Source organism: Monodon monoceros, unplaced genomic scaffold (genome assembly GCF_005190385.1).
Source record: "Monodon monoceros isolate NGI ecotype Baffin Bay Population unplaced genomic scaffold, NGI_Narwhal_1 Super_Scaffold_22, whole genome shotgun sequence".
Taxonomy (NCBI): domain Eukaryota; kingdom Metazoa; phylum Chordata; class Mammalia; order Artiodactyla; family Monodontidae; genus Monodon; species Monodon monoceros.
The window spans coordinates 108,188,271-108,210,886 of record NW_021703779.1 but is presented as its reverse complement, the minus strand read 5'-3'; the positions used below and the strand labels follow the sequence as shown (position 1 = coordinate 108,210,886).

Genomic DNA, 22,616 nt, shown 5'->3' with positions numbered 1-22,616 from the left:
TTCATGGTGATTTTACAAAACTCCATGCCTTAATGTTTAAGGCCACATCTAACGTAGACAGTTAATGTTTTAACAACTCTAAAAGCAACATTCCAGTGAGGATAACATAAAATGGAAAGGTTTTGGCCTCCTTCCAGCTACTGGTCTGAATGTATTTGTCTAATTCTTATATTTATGTTAATGAATTCTTGTAAGATTCCGATGTTATTAATTATGCATCCTTCATTGGTAATCAAATGTTCTCTACCCTGTGGTCAGAAAGTGACTGGGAATTAAAAAATCACCTTGGTTTTTTTCTTTATCTTGATCTTTTAGGATTTTTTTAGTGAAAAAAAGTTTTATTGCATTTATTGGTATAAGCTATATGACCTTTTAAAATGTATTGAGAAATTATATATCGATGTTTCTTTCTTTCTTTCTTTAACATCTTTATTGGAGTGTAATTGCTTTACAATGGTGTGTTAGTTTCTGCTGTATAAGAAAGTGAATCAGCTATACGTATACATATATCCTCATATCTCCTCCCTCTTGCGTCTCCCTCCCGCTCTCCCTATCCCACCCCTCTAGGTGGTCACAAAGCACCGAGCTGATCTCCCTGTGCTATGGGGCTGCTTCCCACTAGCTCTCTATTTTACATTTCGTCGATTTTTAATTGTTAACATATATCAACTATTTCACTTATATATGTGTGTGTGTATATTTTTTCTCCAAATCCTCACTTTCGGGAGAAACTTTATATACTCTTAGCATGAAACACAATTTTCCAGATCACTATATTTGAAGAGAGAAATGTACCATGACATTGAAAGTATTTTGAGACAAGATGACACTGTATTCTAAGATTTAAATTGTTTCTAGATGAAGCTTGAAAATTCTTGGTTGGCTTTCCAAACCATTCAGGATTTGCCTTTTGACCCCAATTCTTTAAGCAGAGTACTTCTTATTGAGTCATTTATTAAGTCTGTCGGATCACTTGGCTTCTACTCAAACCATCTGAAAATACCATTTTCAAATTCTGCTACTTACTAGCTGTGGGAACTTGGGCAAGTTACTTACCCTCTCTGTGCCTCAGTTTTATCATCAGCAAAATGGGGATAATACTAGTACCTACCTCATAGGTTTATTAAGAGAATTAAATGGGTTAGTATGTTTAAAGTGCTTAGAACATAGTACAAATTAAGTGCAATATAAGTATTTGTTAAATTTTGAATGAACACGAAAAGAAATCATTACTTTTTCTTTTGTCTTGTAAATTAGAAAGCAGATCGAGCAAAGAGATTTGAATTTTTACTGAAGCAGACAGAACTTTTTGCACATTTCATTCAACCTTCAGCACAGAAATCTCCAACATCTCCTCTGAACATGAAATTGGGACGCCCTCGAATAAAGAAAGATGACAAGCAGAGCTTAATTTCTGTTGGAGAGTATGTTGGCATCTGTCTCTCTACTTTCTTCCCTCCTCCTTCCCTCCCTTCCTCCTGCCCCCCTTCTACCTCCCTTCATACTTCCCTTCCTTCTTCACTTATTCAGTGTGATTTTATATTCAAAAAATATGGTTATTGTCAGTGTAAGTATGTTTTGGAGGCAACAATATTTCTTATCTCAGTAGAAGTCAATCAGTAAAAAGGTAGGCTGGTTCTACCAACTTCTAAGCAAGACTCTAGATGACCCTTCTTTTTTCATAAAAGATATTAACAGTGTATACTGACTTAATTGACACCTTAGCATTTGGGTTGAATACGAAGGTATTTCTTTTTTCATTTCAGCTACCGTCACAGGCGCACAGAGCAAGAAGAAGATGAAGAGCTGCTCTCGGAGAGTCGGAAAACATCTAACGTGTGTGTTAGATTTGAGGTGTCACCTTCATGTAAGTACTTCATCATGTTGGTGTTTTTTGTTTCCAGTTTAGTTTTAGAAAATTTTATTTGGTTGTATTAATGAAATTATGAGAGCCTTGATTTTTTTTTTTCAGATGTGAAAGGAGGACCACTGAGAGATTATCAGATTCGAGGACTGAACTGGCTGATCTCTTTGTATGAAAATGGAGTCAATGGTATTTTGGCTGATGAAATGGTAAGGAGTTGGTAGCTCAAAACACATTCTCAGTTATCAGTAATTTTATGTAAATTTGAAATACCTGAGCTGAATTTCCCCCCTGGGGTTTGGAGGCTAATTGTTTTATTTAGTTATAACATAAAAGGCATTTGTGAAGTCTAGAATTGTTTCTTTAAGTAACCTCTAAAACATATACTTTCACAGGCCACAAAATTCTTAGTGAAATTTTCTCAGATGGTATAGAAAAAACCTCCTTGTACTTTTGTTGATGTTTGCACTATGGCCTCCAGGAAGCTCAGAGCCCTAGTGAATACCAAAATGGAGCATCAGTGTAACTTTTAATGGTCTGCCCATTGTGTCCTTTGTGCCTTTTCCTATCCTTTAGCTTTTAGTCTTACTTTCCTTGGCCCCTCTTTATTTCTTTTTGACCATTAATTTATGTTCCATGTTTTCATTGTAGGCTACCTGAAATCCTTTTGGGAATGAGGTGGCGATAGAAACTAAACGCTAAATGAATGAATGTATGCATGAGTGAATGTAAATGCCTCCATGTGTGATCAAAGAAAGTGTGAGGAACAAAAAAGTGAAGAGCATTGTTGAATCTTGACAGTAGAGTGCCAGCTGGGAGTCAGGAAATGAGCTAAGGAACGATGGACATGCAGTTGTCCCTCCGTGTCCGAGGGAGATTGGTTCTGTGACTCCCAGGGATACCAAAATCCATGGAAGCTCAAGCCCTTATGTGAAATGGCATAGTACAGTTGGGCGCTCTGTATCCGCGGTTTGCCATCCGCAGATTTTGATCTGTGGTTGTTAAATGCCCGATGTGAAACCTGTGGATTTTGAGGGCAGACTGTGTAAAAAAAAAGACCAAAGAGAAAAAGTAAGGCCGTTTAAGATGCTAATTCATCAGGTCAGAGGAGTATATGAAGACCTGGTTTGGCATTTTAAGACCAAATGAATAAGGTGGGATTTAAGAGAGGGCAGTGATACTCATATATGTGACTCTGGAGCCATATTTACAATCACATATCCATACGGGCCACATGACTATCGATGCTCTATAGCTTGTAGTGTAGTAGTCAGTCCCATAGGTACTCATCCCTGGCTAAGCAACTGTTAGGTGTGTGGCAAGTCCTTTAAATCAAGGGTCTGTAGCTCCTTATATTTAGTATTCTGGGTTGGAAACTACAGTCAGCTCAGACAGGGAGGAGCTTAGTTAATTGGACAACAGAAAGATCAGGATTTGCCTCAAGCTCCTCTTGGCTGCAGCCTGTCTAAAGATCCTTCATATTGAATTTATGCTGACACCAGCTATGTTTTAATTACTAAAAAGGGGAAAGATACTTCGAGTATAGAAAATTTGGAAAAAAGTTGAGAAAAAATTAAAAGTAAGTTATAATTTTGTTACCTCGAAATAACCATAGTTAACATTTTGGCATATTTCTTTTTAGTCTTTTTCCTCTGGTTGTATTTATTTTGCATAGTTGAGGTCGTGTTATATATGATTTGGTATTCTGATTTCTTCACATTCATACATATTTTCCACACAATTAAAACATTTTGGTAAGAATAATTGTTAATTACTGCATAATAATTAATCCTAGGGAGGTTCCATAATTTTATTCATTTCCTCCCTTATTGCTGGTCATATGGATTGGTTGATAGTATATATTATATATATGTATATCGTATATGTTGATTGATATATATGTATATATTTGATATATAATAATACTGTTATGAGAACCCTTGTAATTTAGTTTTTCTGCACCTCTCAAATTATTTCCATAGGATTTCTAGAAGTGCACTTACTTGGTTAAGGAGAATAAACATTTTAAGATTTTAATGCATAACATCCATAAAACTCATCTCATAAGTGAAATATCAGATAGGATAAATGCTATAAAAATAGCTTTAAGCTTAGGTTTATAAAAGCAATGTATACCTTGTATAGCGATAAAGCCAGAAACTGTTTTGAAAGGTCATACAGCATAGGACATAGTTCCCTTTCCCATAGGTTAGGTAGTGGATTCATGGGTGTTCAGTATATTATTTTTTTAAAAGTCCACTGGACTAGGTGATCTAGAGTCCTTTCTGTCTGCAAAGTTCATTTATGTTCTGTTCTTTTATGATTCATTAGGTCTTCAAGGGTGTGAGATGCAAGTATAGAGCTACATGCCCCTTGAAATGCATAGTCTGAATATTTCATGTCTGGGCTGTAATAATGTTGGGGTCAATGGGAAAGAAAGACCGGTATCTAAGCAGGCTGATAAAGGAAATGTGTCTTTGTGAAATACACAAAATTCCTAATTTTGCAAACTAGTAGAAAAAATAATATATGTTGCTTGCTCCTTTAGGAGTAAAAGTCTCCTAAATAGAAAATTGCTTTGTTGAGCAACTTTCTAACTGCAAGTTCTTAGCTTCTTTTTGTGCTCAGGGTAAGTATTGAATTGGAATGTTTATTCATTTAAAAAAAAAGTCTTTTAACTTTTCCCTATGTGAGATAGTTGGCAAATATCTTTTGTAAAGTTGCTACTAACAGATGTTTCATTAAATAAAAAATGTTTATGGATTTCTTTTCCTTGTGATGATAACGCAGGGCCTTGGTAAGACTTTACAGACAATTGCTTTGCTTGGTTACCTGAAACATTACCGAAACATTCCTGGACCTCACATGGTTTTAGTTCCAAAGTCGACTTTACACAACTGGATGAATGAATTTAAGCGATGGGTCCCATCTCTTCGTGTTATTTGTTTCGTTGGAGACAAGGATGCGAGAGTAAGTGAGAAACAGGTTTAAAAAGGCAATCAAGGATAACATCATTTCTGGGGTTAAGTTTTATTGCTATAAAAGACATTCGAGTTGACTGCTACTACTAAATATCACTTAAGTTGTGCTTACTCTTTGGTAGGCTCTTTTGTAAGTGCGTTTTATATATTAATTAAGCTAATTCTCACAACACTCCTATGAGGTAGATGTGTTACCTATTCACAACAGAAAATCCATTATTATGCTTATTGGCATTTACTTTTAACTAGCTCATTAACCTAAGCATTTTGAATTGCACTTTTCAGTGATGTTTTATTTTAAAAAATCTTACTTTATTGACAGTCTATCTTTTCAGCGATTCTATCATTTGTGCTGTTTTGATGCCAAAAATGTATCAATTTGCATTTCAGTTTTTTTGTTTAAATTTTTTACTTTTGACTTTGACTTGTTTACATGCACACATGCACATGCGCACACACATGAATGGAACTTTTTCTCTTTGTACAGAGAGCCTTGTGTTTTGTGTTTATGCATAGACACAGCTTTCAGTTTTGATCTTTGAATAGAAAAATACATGTGTGCATACATTCTTAGATAATATCAGAAATTCTGGGCTCTTGTTTAAAGTAGCTATTTGTCAATCTAGTAGGCTACAATTATTTTAGGACTGTTGAATTAATCTAAAAATAATGAATTATGCAAAAATACCAAAATGAATAATCAGTTTAGAAAGCATATGATTAAACTTGGTCTTTATTTTGCCTCCAGAGAACATAGTTTAGAGTAAAGATTTATTCTATTTTACATATTTAGATGGGTTATCAAAAGATATCCTCAAAAGAATGGTAGCCTAATGAATTATGCGATTTTATTCTTATCATTTTGCTTGAAGAAAAATTACTTAAAGTTATTTAAATTTAACTTATAAATAATTTAAATATTGAAATACTGAGCTCATAAATATAGAATTACAGGCTTGATTCTTCCCTATGCCTAATATTTCGCAGTAGCAAATTAGTCACTTAGAAATCTTTCTGATTGCTGCTATTATATAATATAATACCATTTCTTATAAAATTTTGTATTTCTAAAGTATTGATTTGTTTTGCTGAAATTATTCGTTTTATGTATGTATGTATGTATTTTTGGCTGCGTTGGGTCTTCGTTGCTGTGTGCAGGCTTTCTCTAGTTGCAGCAAGCAGGGCTGCTCTTCATTGCAGTGCGGGGGCTTCTCATTGCAGTGGCTTCTCTTGTTGCAGAGCACGGACTCTAGGCGCACGGGCTTCAGTAGCTGTGGCTCGCGGGCTCTAGAGCGCAGGCTCAGTAGTTGTAGCACATGGGCTTAGTTGCTCCGCGGCATGTGGGGCCTTCCCGGACCAGGGCTCGAACCCATGTCCCCTGCATTGGCAGGCAGATTCTTAACCACTGCGCCACCAGGGAAGTCCCTGAAATTATTCTTGAAGGTCATAGATATTGAGAAATATCTAGGCTTGTGTTGTCATCATGTCTCAGTAAAAATGTATGTCAGTGGTTTTCGACTATCTTATGTGGAATCCAAGGGTTTCATGAAGTGTCTCTGGGAGTTTTCAAGAAAGGGTGGATGTATTTAATTGGTGACTGCCCTATCTCTACCCCATGGGAGGTTGAAATTCTTCTAGACACTTCAAAAACTTCTTAATCATGAAAACTAACCTTCAAAGTCAATGTTTTGCAAATTGCCACTCATTAATGGGTTGGGGTTCAGTTTAGTGGGTGGTGACAACAATTTTTTAAAACATTGAGATAGAACAGAGTAGAAAGTAGCATTGAGGATATGTATTGCTTCTTTCTATATACACGCCCTCAAACATGTATGTATATACTGGATTGCGACCTAAAATACAATTTTACTGTGGGCCATGGTCAAAGAGTTTGAGAACCAGTAATTGTTAATTACATAAATAATTAATGTGCCATATGCAACACTTAAAGATTGATGTCATTATGTGTAGAGAAAATCCAGATCATTATTTATAGACAGATCTGAGCCTTTGTACCACATGGGATAGATATATTGGATCTTTCTATTTTCTTGGCCTTCTGTAAACACTTTATGAGGTCAGTATTTTGGTAATAAAGTATTTGATGTAGGCTACAGTAGGTATTTAATTGAGGTAGGAAATTATTAGAGAAAATCCTGATCCTGTTTGAAGCTAATGTAGTCCTGAAGTATTTAGAGGTATGATTCCTAAACATAGTTTTTGACCCCTTCCTTTCACACTCCAGAGGCATCAAAGGTCATGGACATGGAAACAGGAGATCTGGTCTTAATTCTGGCTTTGCTACTGACTGTGGTGTTGAATGAATCTCAAAGGGCCTTAATTTTTGTCACCTATAATATGAGAACTTTTGGATTATGTGATCTTTATTTAATATTCTGTCAAGATATTTAACTCTGAAACTATCAAGTAGTTACACAAATTTCAAAGAAGAGCTAATTTAAATTAAAATATGTGTATGTTCTGTGAAACTGTATGAGGAACCATTAAACTGAGTATTTCACAAAATCAAATAAGGGTAAGGTATATGCAGGACTAAATAGGGTCTGGCACCCTGGTTCTTTTTATTTTGCCTCTAACTCCCTAATGTCTTAATTAACTTTTTGAATACCACTTCCCAGGGAGCAGCTGAGATCTACAAAGGCCTTTTATCTATCCTCTACTTCAGTCCAGGCAATTCTTTTATACATAGTGGGCACTCATTGAATATTTGTTGAAAGAGTCCCTGGCGTGTTTGATGCATAACTGAATTTATGAAATAATGACTTTGCAGTGAACAGTCAATTTTGTTTATGCACTGTAACTTCAGATTTACAGTACTAACCAGTCCCTTCTCAATGTAGATTTTGCTGCTCCCTGTTAACCTTTGTGGTTTTATTTTGACCTGTAATAAAAAATAATCTGGAATTCAGTTAATACAAGTTAAAAATGCTTTCAATCAACTTGGCTACCACATTGGCCACTGCCTATGAAGATTTAAAAATAGTTTTAAATAGTCTCACTGTTTTAAATAGACTCATGTACCGAGAGAGAGCAAGTCCCCTTTATAAAATCACATTTGTAGCCTCATAACATCAGGAGTTTCACAAAAACATTAATGGGCTTTCATGACCCCTTAACAAAATTTATGACTCATCCCTGCTATAAAGTGAAGGAGACATACAAGAGATCTCAAAAGGTTGGAATCACTCATATATGTTGAGCTTTTTCCATTTATCGAAGTGCTATCATGTTGGTAATGCTTGGATCTTGGTAAGAGTATGGTATTCAGAAAGTAGTTCCTTTGCCCACGTCCTTTTGATCCTTTGTGGTATGAAGAGAGAGCCTAGTAATTGTCATCTTCTGGTGACATGAACTTCTCCGGTTCATTGAATATGCTGTACTCGTTTAACGGAAGCCTTTGCTTCTCTTTTGTTGATGAAAAATATTAGCATGTCATACAGATAATTGACCACAAAAGTATATTTGGGCCTCAAATTTCCTATCTGTAAAATGGATGAGACCGAATGATTCCAAGGGTCTCTTAGAATTCTTAAGTCTGTTGATGCTTTAATTCTGTGACATCTTGTCAACATATTCTAATATAAGGAACTTTATTTTGCATCAGGCTGCTTTTATTCGTGATGAAATGATGCCAGGAGAGTGGGATGTTTGTGTTACTTCTTATGAGATGGTAATTAAAGAAAAATCTGTATTCAAAAAGTTTCACTGGCGATACCTAGTCATCGATGAGGCTCACAGAATAAAGAATGAAAAATCTAAGGTAAGCTAGTTCTCAACATCTTTATTAAAGTTTTCTTTTAACTACAATTTCTGTTTGTTTACTTCTCTGTATTCGGAATTAAAAAAGTGATAGAAGGTTGTGATTTTATTCACAGAATGTGAAAGAAAATCAGTTTTTAAAATGATTTTGAAGTTTAAATGATTGAATATAAGACAAATGAAAATTGAGCCCAGTTTTTATGTAAAGAAAATTAGGTGTTCATTTGCTATAACTGTTGCAGCCTAAGTAACTCTGTTATGCTACAGTATTTTAATATTTTGGCAATATTTGGTGTATAAATGTCATTTGCATTGGTTTATTTTTTGAGGAGCTACCTTACGTGTATTCATATGGATTAGAAAAAATCATTTCCTAGAATTATCTGACTTGTGTGAATTAGAGTGTGGTGTTAACATTGAAAAATACCAACATTTCTTGCCATTCAACTCCATCAACAGTAGGAAAAGCGTCAATTATTATGATGAACCTCTCTTTGGATCACTGGGCTGCTTTGGGAGAACCAGGGACACAACTGAAGCAAAATCACCAGGTGGTGCTTTTCAAATTAGAGTTAATACCCGATAAGAGGACGCATGTTAGAGAATAATTGTTAATTTAAGAGCACTATAAAAATGTGCATTTTTATTGATAAGATTACTGTTCTTTTATACTTTTTGTGCTTTAATTTTTGTGGTTTTATATTTAGAAAGTTAATATAAGATATTCGGGGAAAATGGGCTCAAGTGTGGTGCTTAAAAATTGTGACCAGGCCAAGTTAGAAGTTGGCTAGGCATGGTGGATGAACATGATTGGCAGGGAGAAGGCGATACTGTTGTATAAAGTGACTAGCCTGAATTCCATAGAGTTCTGACTGTTTCTGTGGACCCAAAATGGAAAAAATAAATTTTTTAAAGTGGGGGAACGGTCTCAGGTGTGACTATGATCTGCATTCTTGTAAGTGTAGAAATGCCTAGAATATTTTGTTCAGTTGTGCTTCACTGTGGCAATGTCACCTGAACCAGGATATTTTGCCACAGAAAATTAATTTTCAAGTTTTATTTTATTCAAAAAATGTATTGGGTTGGATGAAGAACTGATGAACATTCTAATAAATAAAACAATGTTGACGTAACTATTATTTTTCTAGCTTTCAGAGATTGTTCGTGAGTTCAAGTCAACTAACCGCTTGCTCCTAACTGGAACACCTTTGCAGAATAACCTGCATGAACTCTGGGCACTACTCAACTTTTTATTGCCTGATGTCTTTAATTCTGCAGATGTAAGTTTGTCATACGTTTTAAGTGTAATTTTCTTATGTTCACAGACATCTGTTTTCAAAGCATAGAATGTAGATTGAAATTGATAGTTCTTTTTCACTTGTAATTCTTTATTTGTGTTTTGATTTTCTCAGAAAGGTGCTCTTAAGTAGAAATTTTTTCAAACGGGGATATTTAGAGAAATAATGTTTCTTTTCTTTGAGATTATCCTGCCTGTTAAACTTTGCCTATATAATAACATTGCTACCACAACTTATGACATAAGGTAGACTGAGTTCAGAATAGTGCTTTCTAAATTTTCTTTTAATTAAATTGGAAGGGTTTTCTGCCTTAGATAGCTGAAGTACCAAGTTCAGCTATCTATTGGTTTGTATACCTTATCTTGCTTTTGTTCATTTTTACTGTTTGATTAACATTTTCATTAGCGTGTCTTCGATTTTTTATTCTTATTCCTACTCCTTTTAACTGGATATAATGCTGCTATGGTATGGGGAAGCCTAATAAAAGCTTTTTAAGGAAAACCTGCCGATGGAGTGCCTCTATAATGCGGTTCAGATTTTGTTAACTGCTCCAGTATTTTATCTGTTTTCAGAAGTAAATAATATTGGCCATCACAGTTAACATATTTTTTACAGTGCTTTTAAAATGAATTATTGCTATATGAGTTGTATAAGAATTTATAGAATACTTCATTTATTAAAAAAAAAGAACAACTGTGCACTTACTGCAGAATTTTCACCCCTCCACAGGACTTTGATTCTTGGTTTGACACTAAAAATTGTCTTGGTGATCAAAAACTTGTGGAAAGACTTCACGCAGTAAGTAATAGCAGACAGGAAAATTTAGTAATTATATATATATAACTGAGCTAGAAAACAAGCTGCTATAGAATCTGTTTGAACTTGTGGATTTGCTTCTGGGCTCAGTCTCAGTGTTTTTCCCTCTCGACTTTTCTAATAGCCTCTTTGGGAGGCAAACTCCCACTGTATCCTCAGCTTCTCTATGGAACAGCTCTTCTGCTTTGGCTGTCTCCCCAGGATAATGTGGTTCTCTCCCATAGAGGCTGTTCAATCTCCCGTACCCCACAGGTCCTTGAGATTGCATCAGTATTCTCCTAGTTCCCCAATGCCATTTCAAAACCACTGCTTCTCCACTGTCATGTGTAAAACTCTTCCTTTGAGGCTCAAGTTATCTTGCAAGTCCATCCTCCGTCCATTCTTTTCTCTGTCATCTACTCATTACCAGGTGACCCCCTCACATTCATTGAACACCAGTTTTCCCTTCTTCGTTAACAGCTTCTTGTATCCTTCTCTTTCACTCATATTACTCCATTTGTATCTGTCCCATTATCTCACAGAGATATCCAGTGCCTGGACCCCTGCTTTACCCCCATCTGTCAGACCATTTCTGTTACATTTTCTGTATCCAGCAATGAGCCCATGTTCTATCACTTGAACCACCTTTTTTTTTTTGCCAATATCTCAAACTCCCTTGCTCTCTAGATCTGCCATTTCTGCCCTAAAAGCCCTAAACTGGAATTATGTAACCGTGTCTCTGTCCTATGGGTTTGAATTCTGCTTCTACCACTTACTAGCAGAGTGACCTGCTCTGTACTGGGGCTGCTCAACACTGATAAAGAAGATTACACCCACTGTAGAGGTTGGAGCCACTACAGTTTCATGTTCCCTAACGTAAGCTGGGATTTGATGATGTTGGTGATCCTTCAACATGGCCTTCTTCAGCATTCTTTCTCATTTCCTAGAACAGCTATTTCAGACTTTCCCCAGTCTCCCCAAGACCTCTAACCCAGGTGTTCCCTGCCCTTCTCCTTTCTCAGCAAGTACCATCATTCCTTTCTCAAAGAGAAAATAGAAGACATTAGGTAGGAACTCCTTCAAGGATATCCATCTTCCAAGGATATCTGCATCTGTGTTACCTCTGTTTGAGTGGAAAAGGTCTTCTTTCTCCCAGCAATGGCTAATTGTTCCAACGTGAACCCTGGATCTCATCTTTTCCTGTTTCCTTATGGACTTTTCCCCTTGATTTATCCTTTTTATTGACTGAATTTTCTACCTCTCCTTCCATGTTGGCTCTTTTCCTTCAACAGGTAAATATGCTCAGTTATCTCCCTTATTAAATCCTAACCCACACTTAGATGCCCCCACCTCACATACACAGAACAGTACTCCCTCAACACTTTGTCCTTCTCGAGCTGTGATTCTGGTTTATTACCTTGATGGCTAAGCTATTTGAAAGTTTAGTTTATCCCCTCTATCTCCACCACCAAATCTCCTATTTGCTCTTTTTTTTTTTTTGGCCGCACCATGCAGCATGTGGGATATTAGTTCTCGACCAGTGATCAAACCTCTGCCCCCTGCACTGGAAGCGTGGTGTCTCAACCACTGGACCTCCAGGGAAGTCCCTATTCACTCTTTTTTAAAATGTACACCTATAATTTTAATTGGCTTAGTGGAGTTTTGTGAGGAAGTGGGTATAGACGCATTTGCTATTTTTTGTCTGCTGTTTTTAACAAGAGTCTCAATCTCTCTTTACAGATAATACTAAAAAAAAAAAAAAAACCCATGTATTGTCCACTTCTCCCTCTCTCCCCCTACCCTGGAAAAATGTAAACTTGATGTGGCAGAGACCCTGTCTATTTTCCACCACATTGTGCCCTGTGTGCCTGGTCCAGAGTAACTGCTCATTAAACATTTATTGACTTGAAGCCCCAACAGTCATCATGCTTTATGTAAATATTTATTTAGAGTTAAACAGAACAAGTCCAGAAACAAATGACCTTATGTAATAGGGAATTTATTGTAAGAATGCAGAGGAGTAGAAGACAAATCTTCCAAGAATCTTGTAACACAAGTTGTAGTACAGCTGGGCCTCTGATAGCACGAACTTGGTCAACTCTGGGGAATGTTTACTCTGTCTCTGGTGGGTCCTATTCACTCCTGAATCCATTGACCACTAGAGTTTATCCATTAAATACAATTGAAACTTACCTCACAAGTGTTTGTGATTTCAGTTACTTAGTTCAGGGTATACCTTTTGGTCAGTGCCCTAGCGTCTCTGTAATATTTAGTACCGCTAACCACTCCTGCTTTAAGAGCTTTCTGTTTAGTGTCTGGGGTATGGGATGAATTTTCTCTTACCTCTTTGGCTATTCTTTTCAGTCCCAACCGTGGTCTTTTCTTTCTCTGTCCCTGAAAGTTTAGTGTTTCGTAGGGCTTTGTCTTTGGCTTCCTTTTTCATAATGTGCTCTCCCTGGGGGTTCACTCCCATAGTTTCAGCTACCACCTCTATACTTATAACTCCCAAATTTCTCTCTCCTTGTCTCTCTCCTAAGCTCTAGACTTACATATCCCACTGCCTTCTGAGTCTTCTGCCTAAATGTCTCACAGTCAGTTGAAACTCTTAAAAATGCCACTTAGACAAATTTAAGAGGCCCAAGCAGGAAACCAGAAGTCTTCGTTTACACTTCCCTTTTCCTTACCTCCCATGGATCTCTAGTAATAATAGCCACAGTTTACCGATGTCTACTGTGGTTAAGCTCTACACATGTACTACCACAAATTGTCACAGAAGCCTTGAAACTAGGTATCTTTATCCCCATTTAAAAATGCTTGGCATACACATATACCATAAATCTATATGTTTTGGATGAATGGATGAGGAAACAGGCTTGGAAAAGTTAAAAGAACTTGCCCAGCTCACAACAGCTAATCAGGGACTGAGCTGGATGTAGAATCGGCCTGATCTGGGTTTGATTTCTGCTTCTACCACTTACTAGCAAGGTGACTTCGGTGACATTACTAAAATTGAAATAATTGCCTTTCCCTCAAAGATTTATTGTAAGGATTTAATACTCTGTCAAGTTCATGGTGTAGTATTTGGCACATTGCAGGTGCTCTAGAGATTTTTTTTTTTCTTGTGATAGAATTTGCCTTGTAGGTATACACTGATTGTTTCATGTTTTTTCTCTTTTCATTCGTATCTTCCTTAACATTGAACCATTTTCTCCTCATTCATATAGTTAACCATTTTTAAATGGCTTGAATTTTTGTTTCACTTTTAGAGACTCTTGGATCCATACTCTGACTTCAGATTTCCTCTCAGGTTTAAAAATATTGTATGACAGCAGATTTTTAAAAAAAGTATATTTTGTACTTTTTCAATAGTCAATAATCTTACTGTCTTAATTTTTAATGTCTTTTCTGCCATCAAATCATGAATGTCTAATTTAGGTCCCCTATTCTGAGTCTGTAATGGGCCATTACTTGGTTCTTTTTTACCAAGAAAGTTGGCAACTGGTGTTGGTAGTGTTTTTCAGATTATACAGTGGGAAGTAAATTTCACATTAGGGTGTTGTCAATGAAATAAATGGTTTATAATATTGAATGTTTTATAAACTTTTATAAAAACTCTCACTTTTTAGGTTTTAAAACCATTTTTGTTACGACGTATAAAAACTGATGTAGAGAAGAGCCTGCCTCCTAAAAAGGAAATCAAGATTTACTTGGGATTGAGTAAAATGCAGCGAGAATGGTGAGCTATTATATTTCCATTAGAATTTATTTATTAAAAATTAGCTTTGTGGGCTTCCCTGGTGGCGCAGTGGTTGAGAGTCCGCCTGCCGATGCAGGGGACACGGGTTCGTGCCCCAGTCTGGGAAGATCCCACATGCCGCGGAGCGGCTGGGTCCGTGAGCCATGGCCGCTGAGCCTGCGTGTCCGGAGCCTGTGCTCTGCAACGGGAGAGGCCACAGCAGTGAGAGGCCCGCGTACCGGGAAAAAAAAAAAAAAGCTTTGTAGTGGTTCAGTTGTGCCTTTAGTTCAAAAATTACATTTTTATGTTTAAATGCCAAGTTAAGTAGTTCAGATATTTTAATACAAAATTGATGAGTATTTTATTTAACCTTTAGGAAAGAGCGTGGGCCTTGGAGTCTATAGACCTGTGTTTGAGTCAGTGCTTTGCCTCTTAATAGCTACTTAGCTTGGACAAGTTATGTAATCTCAGTTTCCCTTCTGTAAAATGGGGGTAATAATACTTAGCTTATAAGGATGTTAGGGTTAAAGGGGATAATGTCACCGGCACATTTGTTAGTTATTCTTGCTTTTTCCATCAATGAAAAAGCAAGCTTGTATTGATAAATACAAGCAGAGCAGGAAATTGACAAGAGGAGTCACAAGGAATCATAAACTTAAACATAAAATTAAACATGTTAGTAATGTAATAATGCTACTAAGAGAAGCAAAGTGTTGCTTATATAAATAAAATTAGATAATTTATAATATACAGTGACTTCTCTATTATTGAAGCCAGTATAGAGGAGTGGTAAAGAGTATATTTCTCTGGACTCAGACGTTAAGATCAAACCCTCGCTTTGTCCCTTTCTGTGGCTCTGAATAAATTGTTTCACTTCTTTTAGCTGCCTGAATTTCCATCTGTAAAATGGCAGTGACCCTAGTACTTATCTTGGAGTTGTAAAGATTTAACAAGATGATTCATATACCTGGCACTTGCACTCAGTACAAGTTGGCCGTCGTTATAATTAAATATTATTACTGTCCAGGTGGATATGTAGGTCTGTTTTCTCCTGGGTGAAGGTCTAGAAAAGACAATAAAAATGTTTATAGGATCAGAAAAAAATGACCTATGAAGACAGGTATAAAAAATTGCAATTGTTTTTAACTCAAACAAGTAAAAGCCAGATACCAACTTTCAGCAAATATTGTAGTTATTAAATATTAATAATTATCAGATGTAGTTGTCTGAATTGTTATCAGCTGATGGCAATTTTTAGCAATGGATAAAGCAGGAGGAAATAGGTTTACAGGCAACATACAAGTTAAAATATTCAGATTGTCACTATTTTTTGGTTTTGCTGATCAAATTTAGTCTCAAATCAAATATTTTTGTTTTTCTTTAAATAGGAATCTAAGCAGTTCACCAAAGGGACATTAATTTTTTTCCAAAGGGACATTTCTTGATGGCATTAAGCCTTTATAATAGTTGATGATTAATTATAGTTTAAAATTTTAGGTATACAAAAATCCTGATGAAAGATATTGATGTTCTAAACTCTGCTGGCAAAATGGACAAGATGCGGCTCTTAAACATTCTGATGCAGCTTCGAAAGTGTTGTAATCACCCTTACCTGTTTGATGGTGCTGAACCTGGTCCACCGTATACCACTGATGAGCACATTGTTAGCAACAGTGGTAAAATGGTAGTTCTTGATAAACTGTTGGCCAAACTCAAGGAACAGGGTGAGTTACAAATCTTCAAATTAATGTGAAGTAACTTAATATTGTATATGAATAACATTTTGCATAATCATTTGTCATTCATTCATTCACTTGTTCAGCACACATTGTTGAGTATTTACTGTTTGTCAGGAATTGTCCTATGGGCTGGGTACACAAAGATGCACAAGACAACAGTCCTTGCCTTGTAGATGCTCACAGTACAGTGAGGAGGAATAGTTGCAGGTCACTGTGATAGTGCTGTGATATGCTGAGAGATTGGGAGTTGGGGAAGTCTTCACAAAGATGATGTTTGAGGTGAGCACGGGAGAATGTGTAGGAGTAAACCATGAGAAAAAGGAAGGGAAGGGTGTTCCACATCTTCAGTGAAGCAGAGGTGTGAAAGAAGGGAATGTAGAGCTTGTGGTATTTGGGTAGAGTGGCAGTGGATGAGTCTGGGAAGATGGATGGGGCCATTACAAAAGACCTTTTACACTATGATTTAAGGAGTTTGGACTATTTTGAAGGTGGTGGGGGTGGTCATAGAACATTTGGCTGTGGACAGTGATGTGATCAGACTTGTATGTTAGGAAGAGAAGCTTGGAAGCAGCATGAGGGTGTATCTACTGAGGATGAGAGACTAGAAACATCCTCAGGATGGAGTAAAGGCAAATTTTATTTTATTTATTTATTATTTTTAAAATTTATTTTACTTTATTTTTTATCATTTAAATTTTATTTATTTTTTTATACAGAAGGTTCTTATTAGTTATCTGTTTTATACATATTAGTGTATATATGTCGATCTCAATCTCCCAATTCAACCCACCACTTCCTCCCTCTTGGTGTCCGGACGTTTGTTCTCTACATCTGTGTCTCTATTTCTAGTAAGGGAAGATTTAAAATCATCTCAATACGTGTGGAGGATTTTGAAGACCTTAAAAATGTGTAACTCAACAAATGCATACTTCTGTATAGTATCCCTTGAAGGTGTGTGTGTGTGTGTGTGTGGTTAGTGGAGTGTTCATGTGCTATATATTTATATTGCATATGATGTTTACTTTTATTTTTGTAACTTTCAAGTTAGTTTTACACAAGATGAACAACTTGCTTTTTTTGGTGAAATGTTTTAGGTTCAAGGGTTCTCATTTTTAGCCAGATGACTCGCTTGCTGGACATTTTGGAGGATTATTGTATGTGGCGTGGTTACGAGTATTGTCGACTGGATGGACAAACCCCACATGAAGAAAGGGAGGTGAGGAAGAGAAAATAAAACAAGACTTGAAAAATCAGAGTTCAATTAAGCCACGTTTTTCATCATTAGGTAGTTTTGAACTTTGGCCTTTTCTTTAGCTAGGTGCATTGAATTTCTCACTACCATCTCTCTTTGAGATCTTTAGCTGGACTTCCATTACACTGGCTCTTTAAAAATCATTCTTTCCAAGGTTTTCAAAGACATCCTAAGTTATCTATTGCATCCTTACCTCCTCTAATCACTGCTGTCTCTGGCCTTTTGACTACTTGTTTCTCAGTTTACTCTTTGACCCCTGATTCTATGTCATTTTCTTTTCTTGATTTGCCTCCTACATTAGAGCCTCGCCATTCATGGAGCTTAACAGTTGAGATTGTTTCAATTTATGAGCAACCATAGACTCATGAGACAGTAATTTGTAAAGGGAATGATCTCAGTCTTACAGAAATTTTGTACAACTGAAATGGGACAACATAGGTGTAGGAGCTTATCATGCACTTGGATTTTGGAGTACTAAAAGGTTGGTGTGCAGGAATGAGTCACTTAGCTAATGAGGAAGCCTGCCTAGCACCCACTAGTTTTCTGTAATTTGGAAATTCTTGAAGATTTTTAGATGATTTCTCATGAATGTCAGGGGTCTAATGTATTTTAAGCCCTTTAAAGCACTCTTTTTTTTGAGGGACAGGGCTTTGCTAATTTATCTTCTCTTTTCTGTGATCCTTCAGGGCTCTGTCTTTGGCCTCTGTTTTAAGTCTGTACTCATGCTCTGGGCAGAGATCGTGATTTCATGGTATAGTGGAAAATGCATTGAACTTGGTTTCAGAAGACCTGAACTTAACACCAACTCCACCACTATGCGTGCAAGCTATTTAATCCTCTGAGCCTCAGTATCTTTGACTCTTTATTATAAGGGTAATATTAATGCGTAGGCTTCTGTTTTCCTGACAGTGTTGTGAGGATCACTGCATATAATATGTATGAACAGAGTTTTTGTACTATGTAGTGCAGTATAGCCCACAGGTCATGAAAGTGCACACAGGCGTTTTCACCTCTCAGCTCTAGGACCCCTTCTCAGGCCACAAAGACTCTCAGCCTGTGTCCCTCTCCTTCCATAGCTGCAGTGGGCACTCTGTCCCTTGTGTGCCTCCTTAGTGAAACCTGGCATAGTGTACGATAGTGTCCACAGCAGGAGCACAGGCCCTTTTCACATTAAGGGTTTCCCTGCTACCCACTGTGGGAAAACAGTTGTGGTAATATTTATAAATGAGGACGTTTCAAAGCTTATACTGTTCCCTGCTCTTTAGTCTTTTACCGTCTCTGAAATGGTAACTTGAATCTTTATTGGGCTTTTGCTGATTTATTCCTGGGAATGGATTTCTCCAAATCCACATTAAGCATAGTACCATTCAAGATGGCCCTTCTTCCTGGAATGAAGATGATACTAAGGCAGAAGAGTAGGTGCTTTCTGATCTCAAATAGCCAATTTGCATTTCTGTCTAATCTCTCTGCTCATGAATAATGTGGACTTTACCTAATTATGCTCCAATTATCTGGTTTCTTAAAATGTTAAATAATGTTCTCCTTTCAGAGACTTTGAATCACATGCTTTGACTTTAGATATAGCAAAGTGAGGGACTTCCCTGGCGGTCCAGTGGTTGAGACTTTGCCTTCCAGTGCAGGGGGTGCGGGTTCGATCCCTGGCTAGGGAGCTAAGATCCCACATGCCTTGCAGCCAAAAATCCAAAACATAAAATAGAAGCAATATTGTAGCAAATTCAATGAAGACATTAAAAACGGTCCACATCAAAAAAAGAATCTTTAAAACAAAAAAGATATAGCAAAGTGAGAGCTGTTCGTTTTGTTTTGGAAATGTCCTGCCTTCCCATTATGTTGTTGTTCAGACAAGCATTTCATCTATTTTCCTAGTAAGAAGGGGAAGACTACCTTTAATTCCTTACTCGATTTGTTTGCGAGCTGTTAATAAGCAATTCTTTCTCAATAGCAGCTGGATTTGCCCTTTCTCCATTGCTACAGCTAAATTCAGCTAGCTCCTCACTTTTATGGGGAAAGGAACTAACATTTGTCAAGCAACGACTATGAGCTAGGCAACTTAGAGTTCCAGCTGAATTCTCCCAGCAGCCCAGTAAAGTATTGGCATAATTTTCTCCACTTGAAACTGTGTCTCAGAGAGGTTAAATGCTTGCTGAGAACCACATGTGTAATAAATGGTAGAGTTATGATTCACGCCCAGGTTTTTGCTATTTCCTCTACACCAAATTGCCTCTCACTACACCATGCTGCTTTCTATACTGCCCCCTCTACATGCTGTATGGACTGCGGCAGAGTCACCTTCTCTGTCTGCAACTTTTGACCATGCCATTCCATTCCTTAAAAATAGAACTTCCTGTATTTTGCGATTATGAAAGTAATACATGATTGCCAAGGAAATCTTGAGAATAAAAGTATTTCTGGCCAATCTTTTTATGCATATATAATATATAAATAATTAATATTATACTCTATACACTACATATGAAGTTCAGTATCCTGATACTTTTTACTCAACATTATATTGTACTTTCCTATATCAGTAAAAAATATCATTGTAAAAATAATTTTAGTGTAATATTTCATCCTGTGGACATACAATAAATAATTTATCCCCCTATTGTTGATCATTCAGGTTGTTTCCAATTTTTCACTATTATAAATAATGCTTAAGTAAAAGTCCTTATACATAAATCTTTGTGCCCATCTCTGATTATTTCCTTAGGATAAATTCCTAGAAGTGGAATTACTGGGTCAAAGGGTATGAACACTTTTAAGACTCTTGATGCATATTGCCAAATTGCTTTCCAGAAAGGTTGTACCAATTTACACTCCCAGCAGCAATGTATGAGAGTGCCCGTCTCACCGCCCCCTCGTCAACATTGAGTATATCATTTTTTTAATCTTTAAAAAATGGTATTATGTTGTTTTAATTTGCATTTATTTGATTACTAGTGAGATTGAACATTATTCTTGTGTTTATTAGCCATTCGTACTTGTTCTTTTGTGTACTGTCCTTTTTTTCCTCATTTTTCTATTGCGGTCTTAGTGTTTCTTTCTAATTAATTTGTATGAGATCTTTATATAGCAAGGATATTAACATCCTATTAATTTTTAAGACTCTTCACTGAATATCCCTGGATTACCTTCCTGATTTTCCTCATTACTTCCCTGTTTGCTCCTTTTCACCATATGGAAATAAATCTACTTACCTTCCCCTCTATCTGTTGCTCTCATTCCCATTTCTAAACTTTTATCTCTCTTCGTTGGTCTTCTATACCTTCTTTATTAATTCTTCATAAATTAATGGGAATGAAGTTGAGATATCTGACATTTTACCCCCTAGATATATTTTAGCTCCGACTCAATTAAAACATTTTCACTATTATTATTTTAAAATAATTTAAATGATTGATTACTTGCTTAGTTAAATTTGTCTTTGTGATTGTTCTTTTTATTGATGTAAGCTTCTAAAGGTTAGGAACGTTATGTAATACACTTTTTACTGTACACATAGTACAGTTTATAGATAGATGCTTAAATATCTTTGAAGGTGGAAGAATATTACAAAGTGGGGTTTTGAGCATGCGTGTTAAAATGTTTATTTCTTTCTTAAGGACTCTGGTAATATAATTTGATTTTTCTCTCTTTTTCTTCCATCTCCTGTCAATTAAATAAAGGAAGCAATAGAGGCCTTTAATGTTCCTAATAGTAGCAAATTCATCTTTATGCTGAGTACCAGGGCTGGAGGTCTTGGAATTAACTTGGCAAGTGCTGATGTGGTTATACTATATGACTCAGACTGGAATCCACAGGTTGATCTACAAGCTATGGTTAGTAATCTTTAATGGTATCAGAAATTTACCTTAGCTCAGAAAACTATTGTTATTTATACAGCACAAAGGTAATTTATGATAAAAGGGTAACAACAATCTTTGGGGGATTTTGTAGTTGTTAAAATAGATTTTTCTGGAAAACAAAGTTGCTGTGCTAATTGCAAAAAACAAACAAAACAAAAACAAATACACCCCAAGCGCAACTATAGCATTTGTGTGTTGATTTTGGCTTTTATCATGAAATAGAAATGTCATTTTTTCCCACTCCTAAATATTGAAGAGGGCACATACATATGTTTTAATGAAAAGGGTTTAAAAATTAGTCTTTCAGTATTAATTTCCTTAACAACTAAATATATCAAAATCCTTAGCACTGAAATTGGGAGAGATAGGGTTTTAATTTCTGTTATAAAACAATTGGGGCAAGAATGTAAAAAGGTAACAAAGGAATATATTCCAGGAAAACATTTGCTACCTAAGGACACCATCAGAAACTACTCTATGTTTAAAAAAGATTCAGGGAGCTTTTCTCACCTTTCATCATGGTATCATTTATTGAACTAGAGCTACAACTTGAGTCACTGTGACTCAAGTTTTGAGATATATATATAATTTCAGAGGTAAAAAGATAAAACATAGCTATGCATTCAAAATCCCAGGAATTTATGGGACAACTGACTGTCTTTGGAAACGATTAAAGTCATATGCCAATGAGGCAGAGCTTAGAAGTCGTCCCTTTTCTTTTATAATAGAGAATTGAAAATATTGACCATCGGGACATTTTGAAATCCACATGCTTTGGCATAATTGTTACTGCTTTAGGTACCAAACTGCATGTTTGATGTGACTAAGTTGGAGTAAGCCCCAGTAAGTTACAGTGTTACTGAACTGGAAAACTTACTGGTGACACTTTATTTCCTTAAAAGTGTTAGAGGATAGCTGATCTTTCACGATTTACTGATTTGAGTTTGAAATGTAAATATGTGTAGGGGTGTTGCATTCTCTCTCAGTGTGCTGTGTTGAAACTGTTACTGGCTCTAGTGTTTTTATATTTAGTACAAGGGCTGTTTTGAACCCTGTTTCTTTGATTTTTTTTTTCTCAACCAGCCTCCTCCCTTCACCTATTTGCCCTGGCAGCTTCTTGTGTTTTAAAGACACTCCCCCCTGCAATGAACATTTTGGTACATGACTCTTTTTGAATTATGGTTTTCTCAGGGTATATGCCCAGTAGTGGGATTGCTGGGTCGTATGGTAGTTCTCTTTTTAGTTTTTTAAGGAACCTCCATACTGTTCTCCATAGTGGCTGCTAAAAAAAAAAAAAAAAAA

The 22,616-nt window shown here is 36.3% G+C and overlaps 1 protein-coding gene across 8 annotated transcripts in view; it reads left to right on the top strand.

The window, feature by feature from the left end:
* Positions 1-22,616, top strand: part of SMARCA1 (SWI/SNF related, matrix associated, actin dependent regulator of chromatin, subfamily a, member 1) — a 69,233-nt gene that overhangs the window by 5,690 nt on the left and 40,927 nt on the right. For 6 of the 8 annotated variants that reach the window (XM_029241398.1, XM_029241400.1, XM_029241402.1 and 3 more), the window contains 12 exons: positions 1,258-1,424; positions 1,767-1,867; positions 1,973-2,073; positions 4,655-4,834; positions 8,471-8,626; positions 9,774-9,905; positions 10,653-10,721; positions 14,345-14,454; positions 15,952-16,178; positions 17,288-17,409; positions 20,180-20,215; positions 21,135-21,287. In XM_029241398.1, the coding sequence (XP_029097231.1) occupies positions 1,258-1,424; positions 1,767-1,867; positions 1,973-2,073; positions 4,655-4,834; positions 8,471-8,626; positions 9,774-9,905; positions 10,653-10,721; positions 14,345-14,454; positions 15,952-16,178; positions 17,288-17,409; positions 20,180-20,215; positions 21,135-21,287 (1,554 nt within the window). The remainder of the gene's footprint in view (positions 1-1,257; positions 1,425-1,766; positions 1,868-1,972; positions 2,074-4,654; positions 4,835-8,470; positions 8,627-9,773; positions 9,906-10,652; positions 10,722-14,344; positions 14,455-15,951; positions 16,179-17,287; positions 17,410-20,179; positions 20,216-21,134; positions 21,288-22,616) is intronic. The other 2 variants (XM_029241399.1, XM_029241403.1) reach the window with 1 other exon arrangement.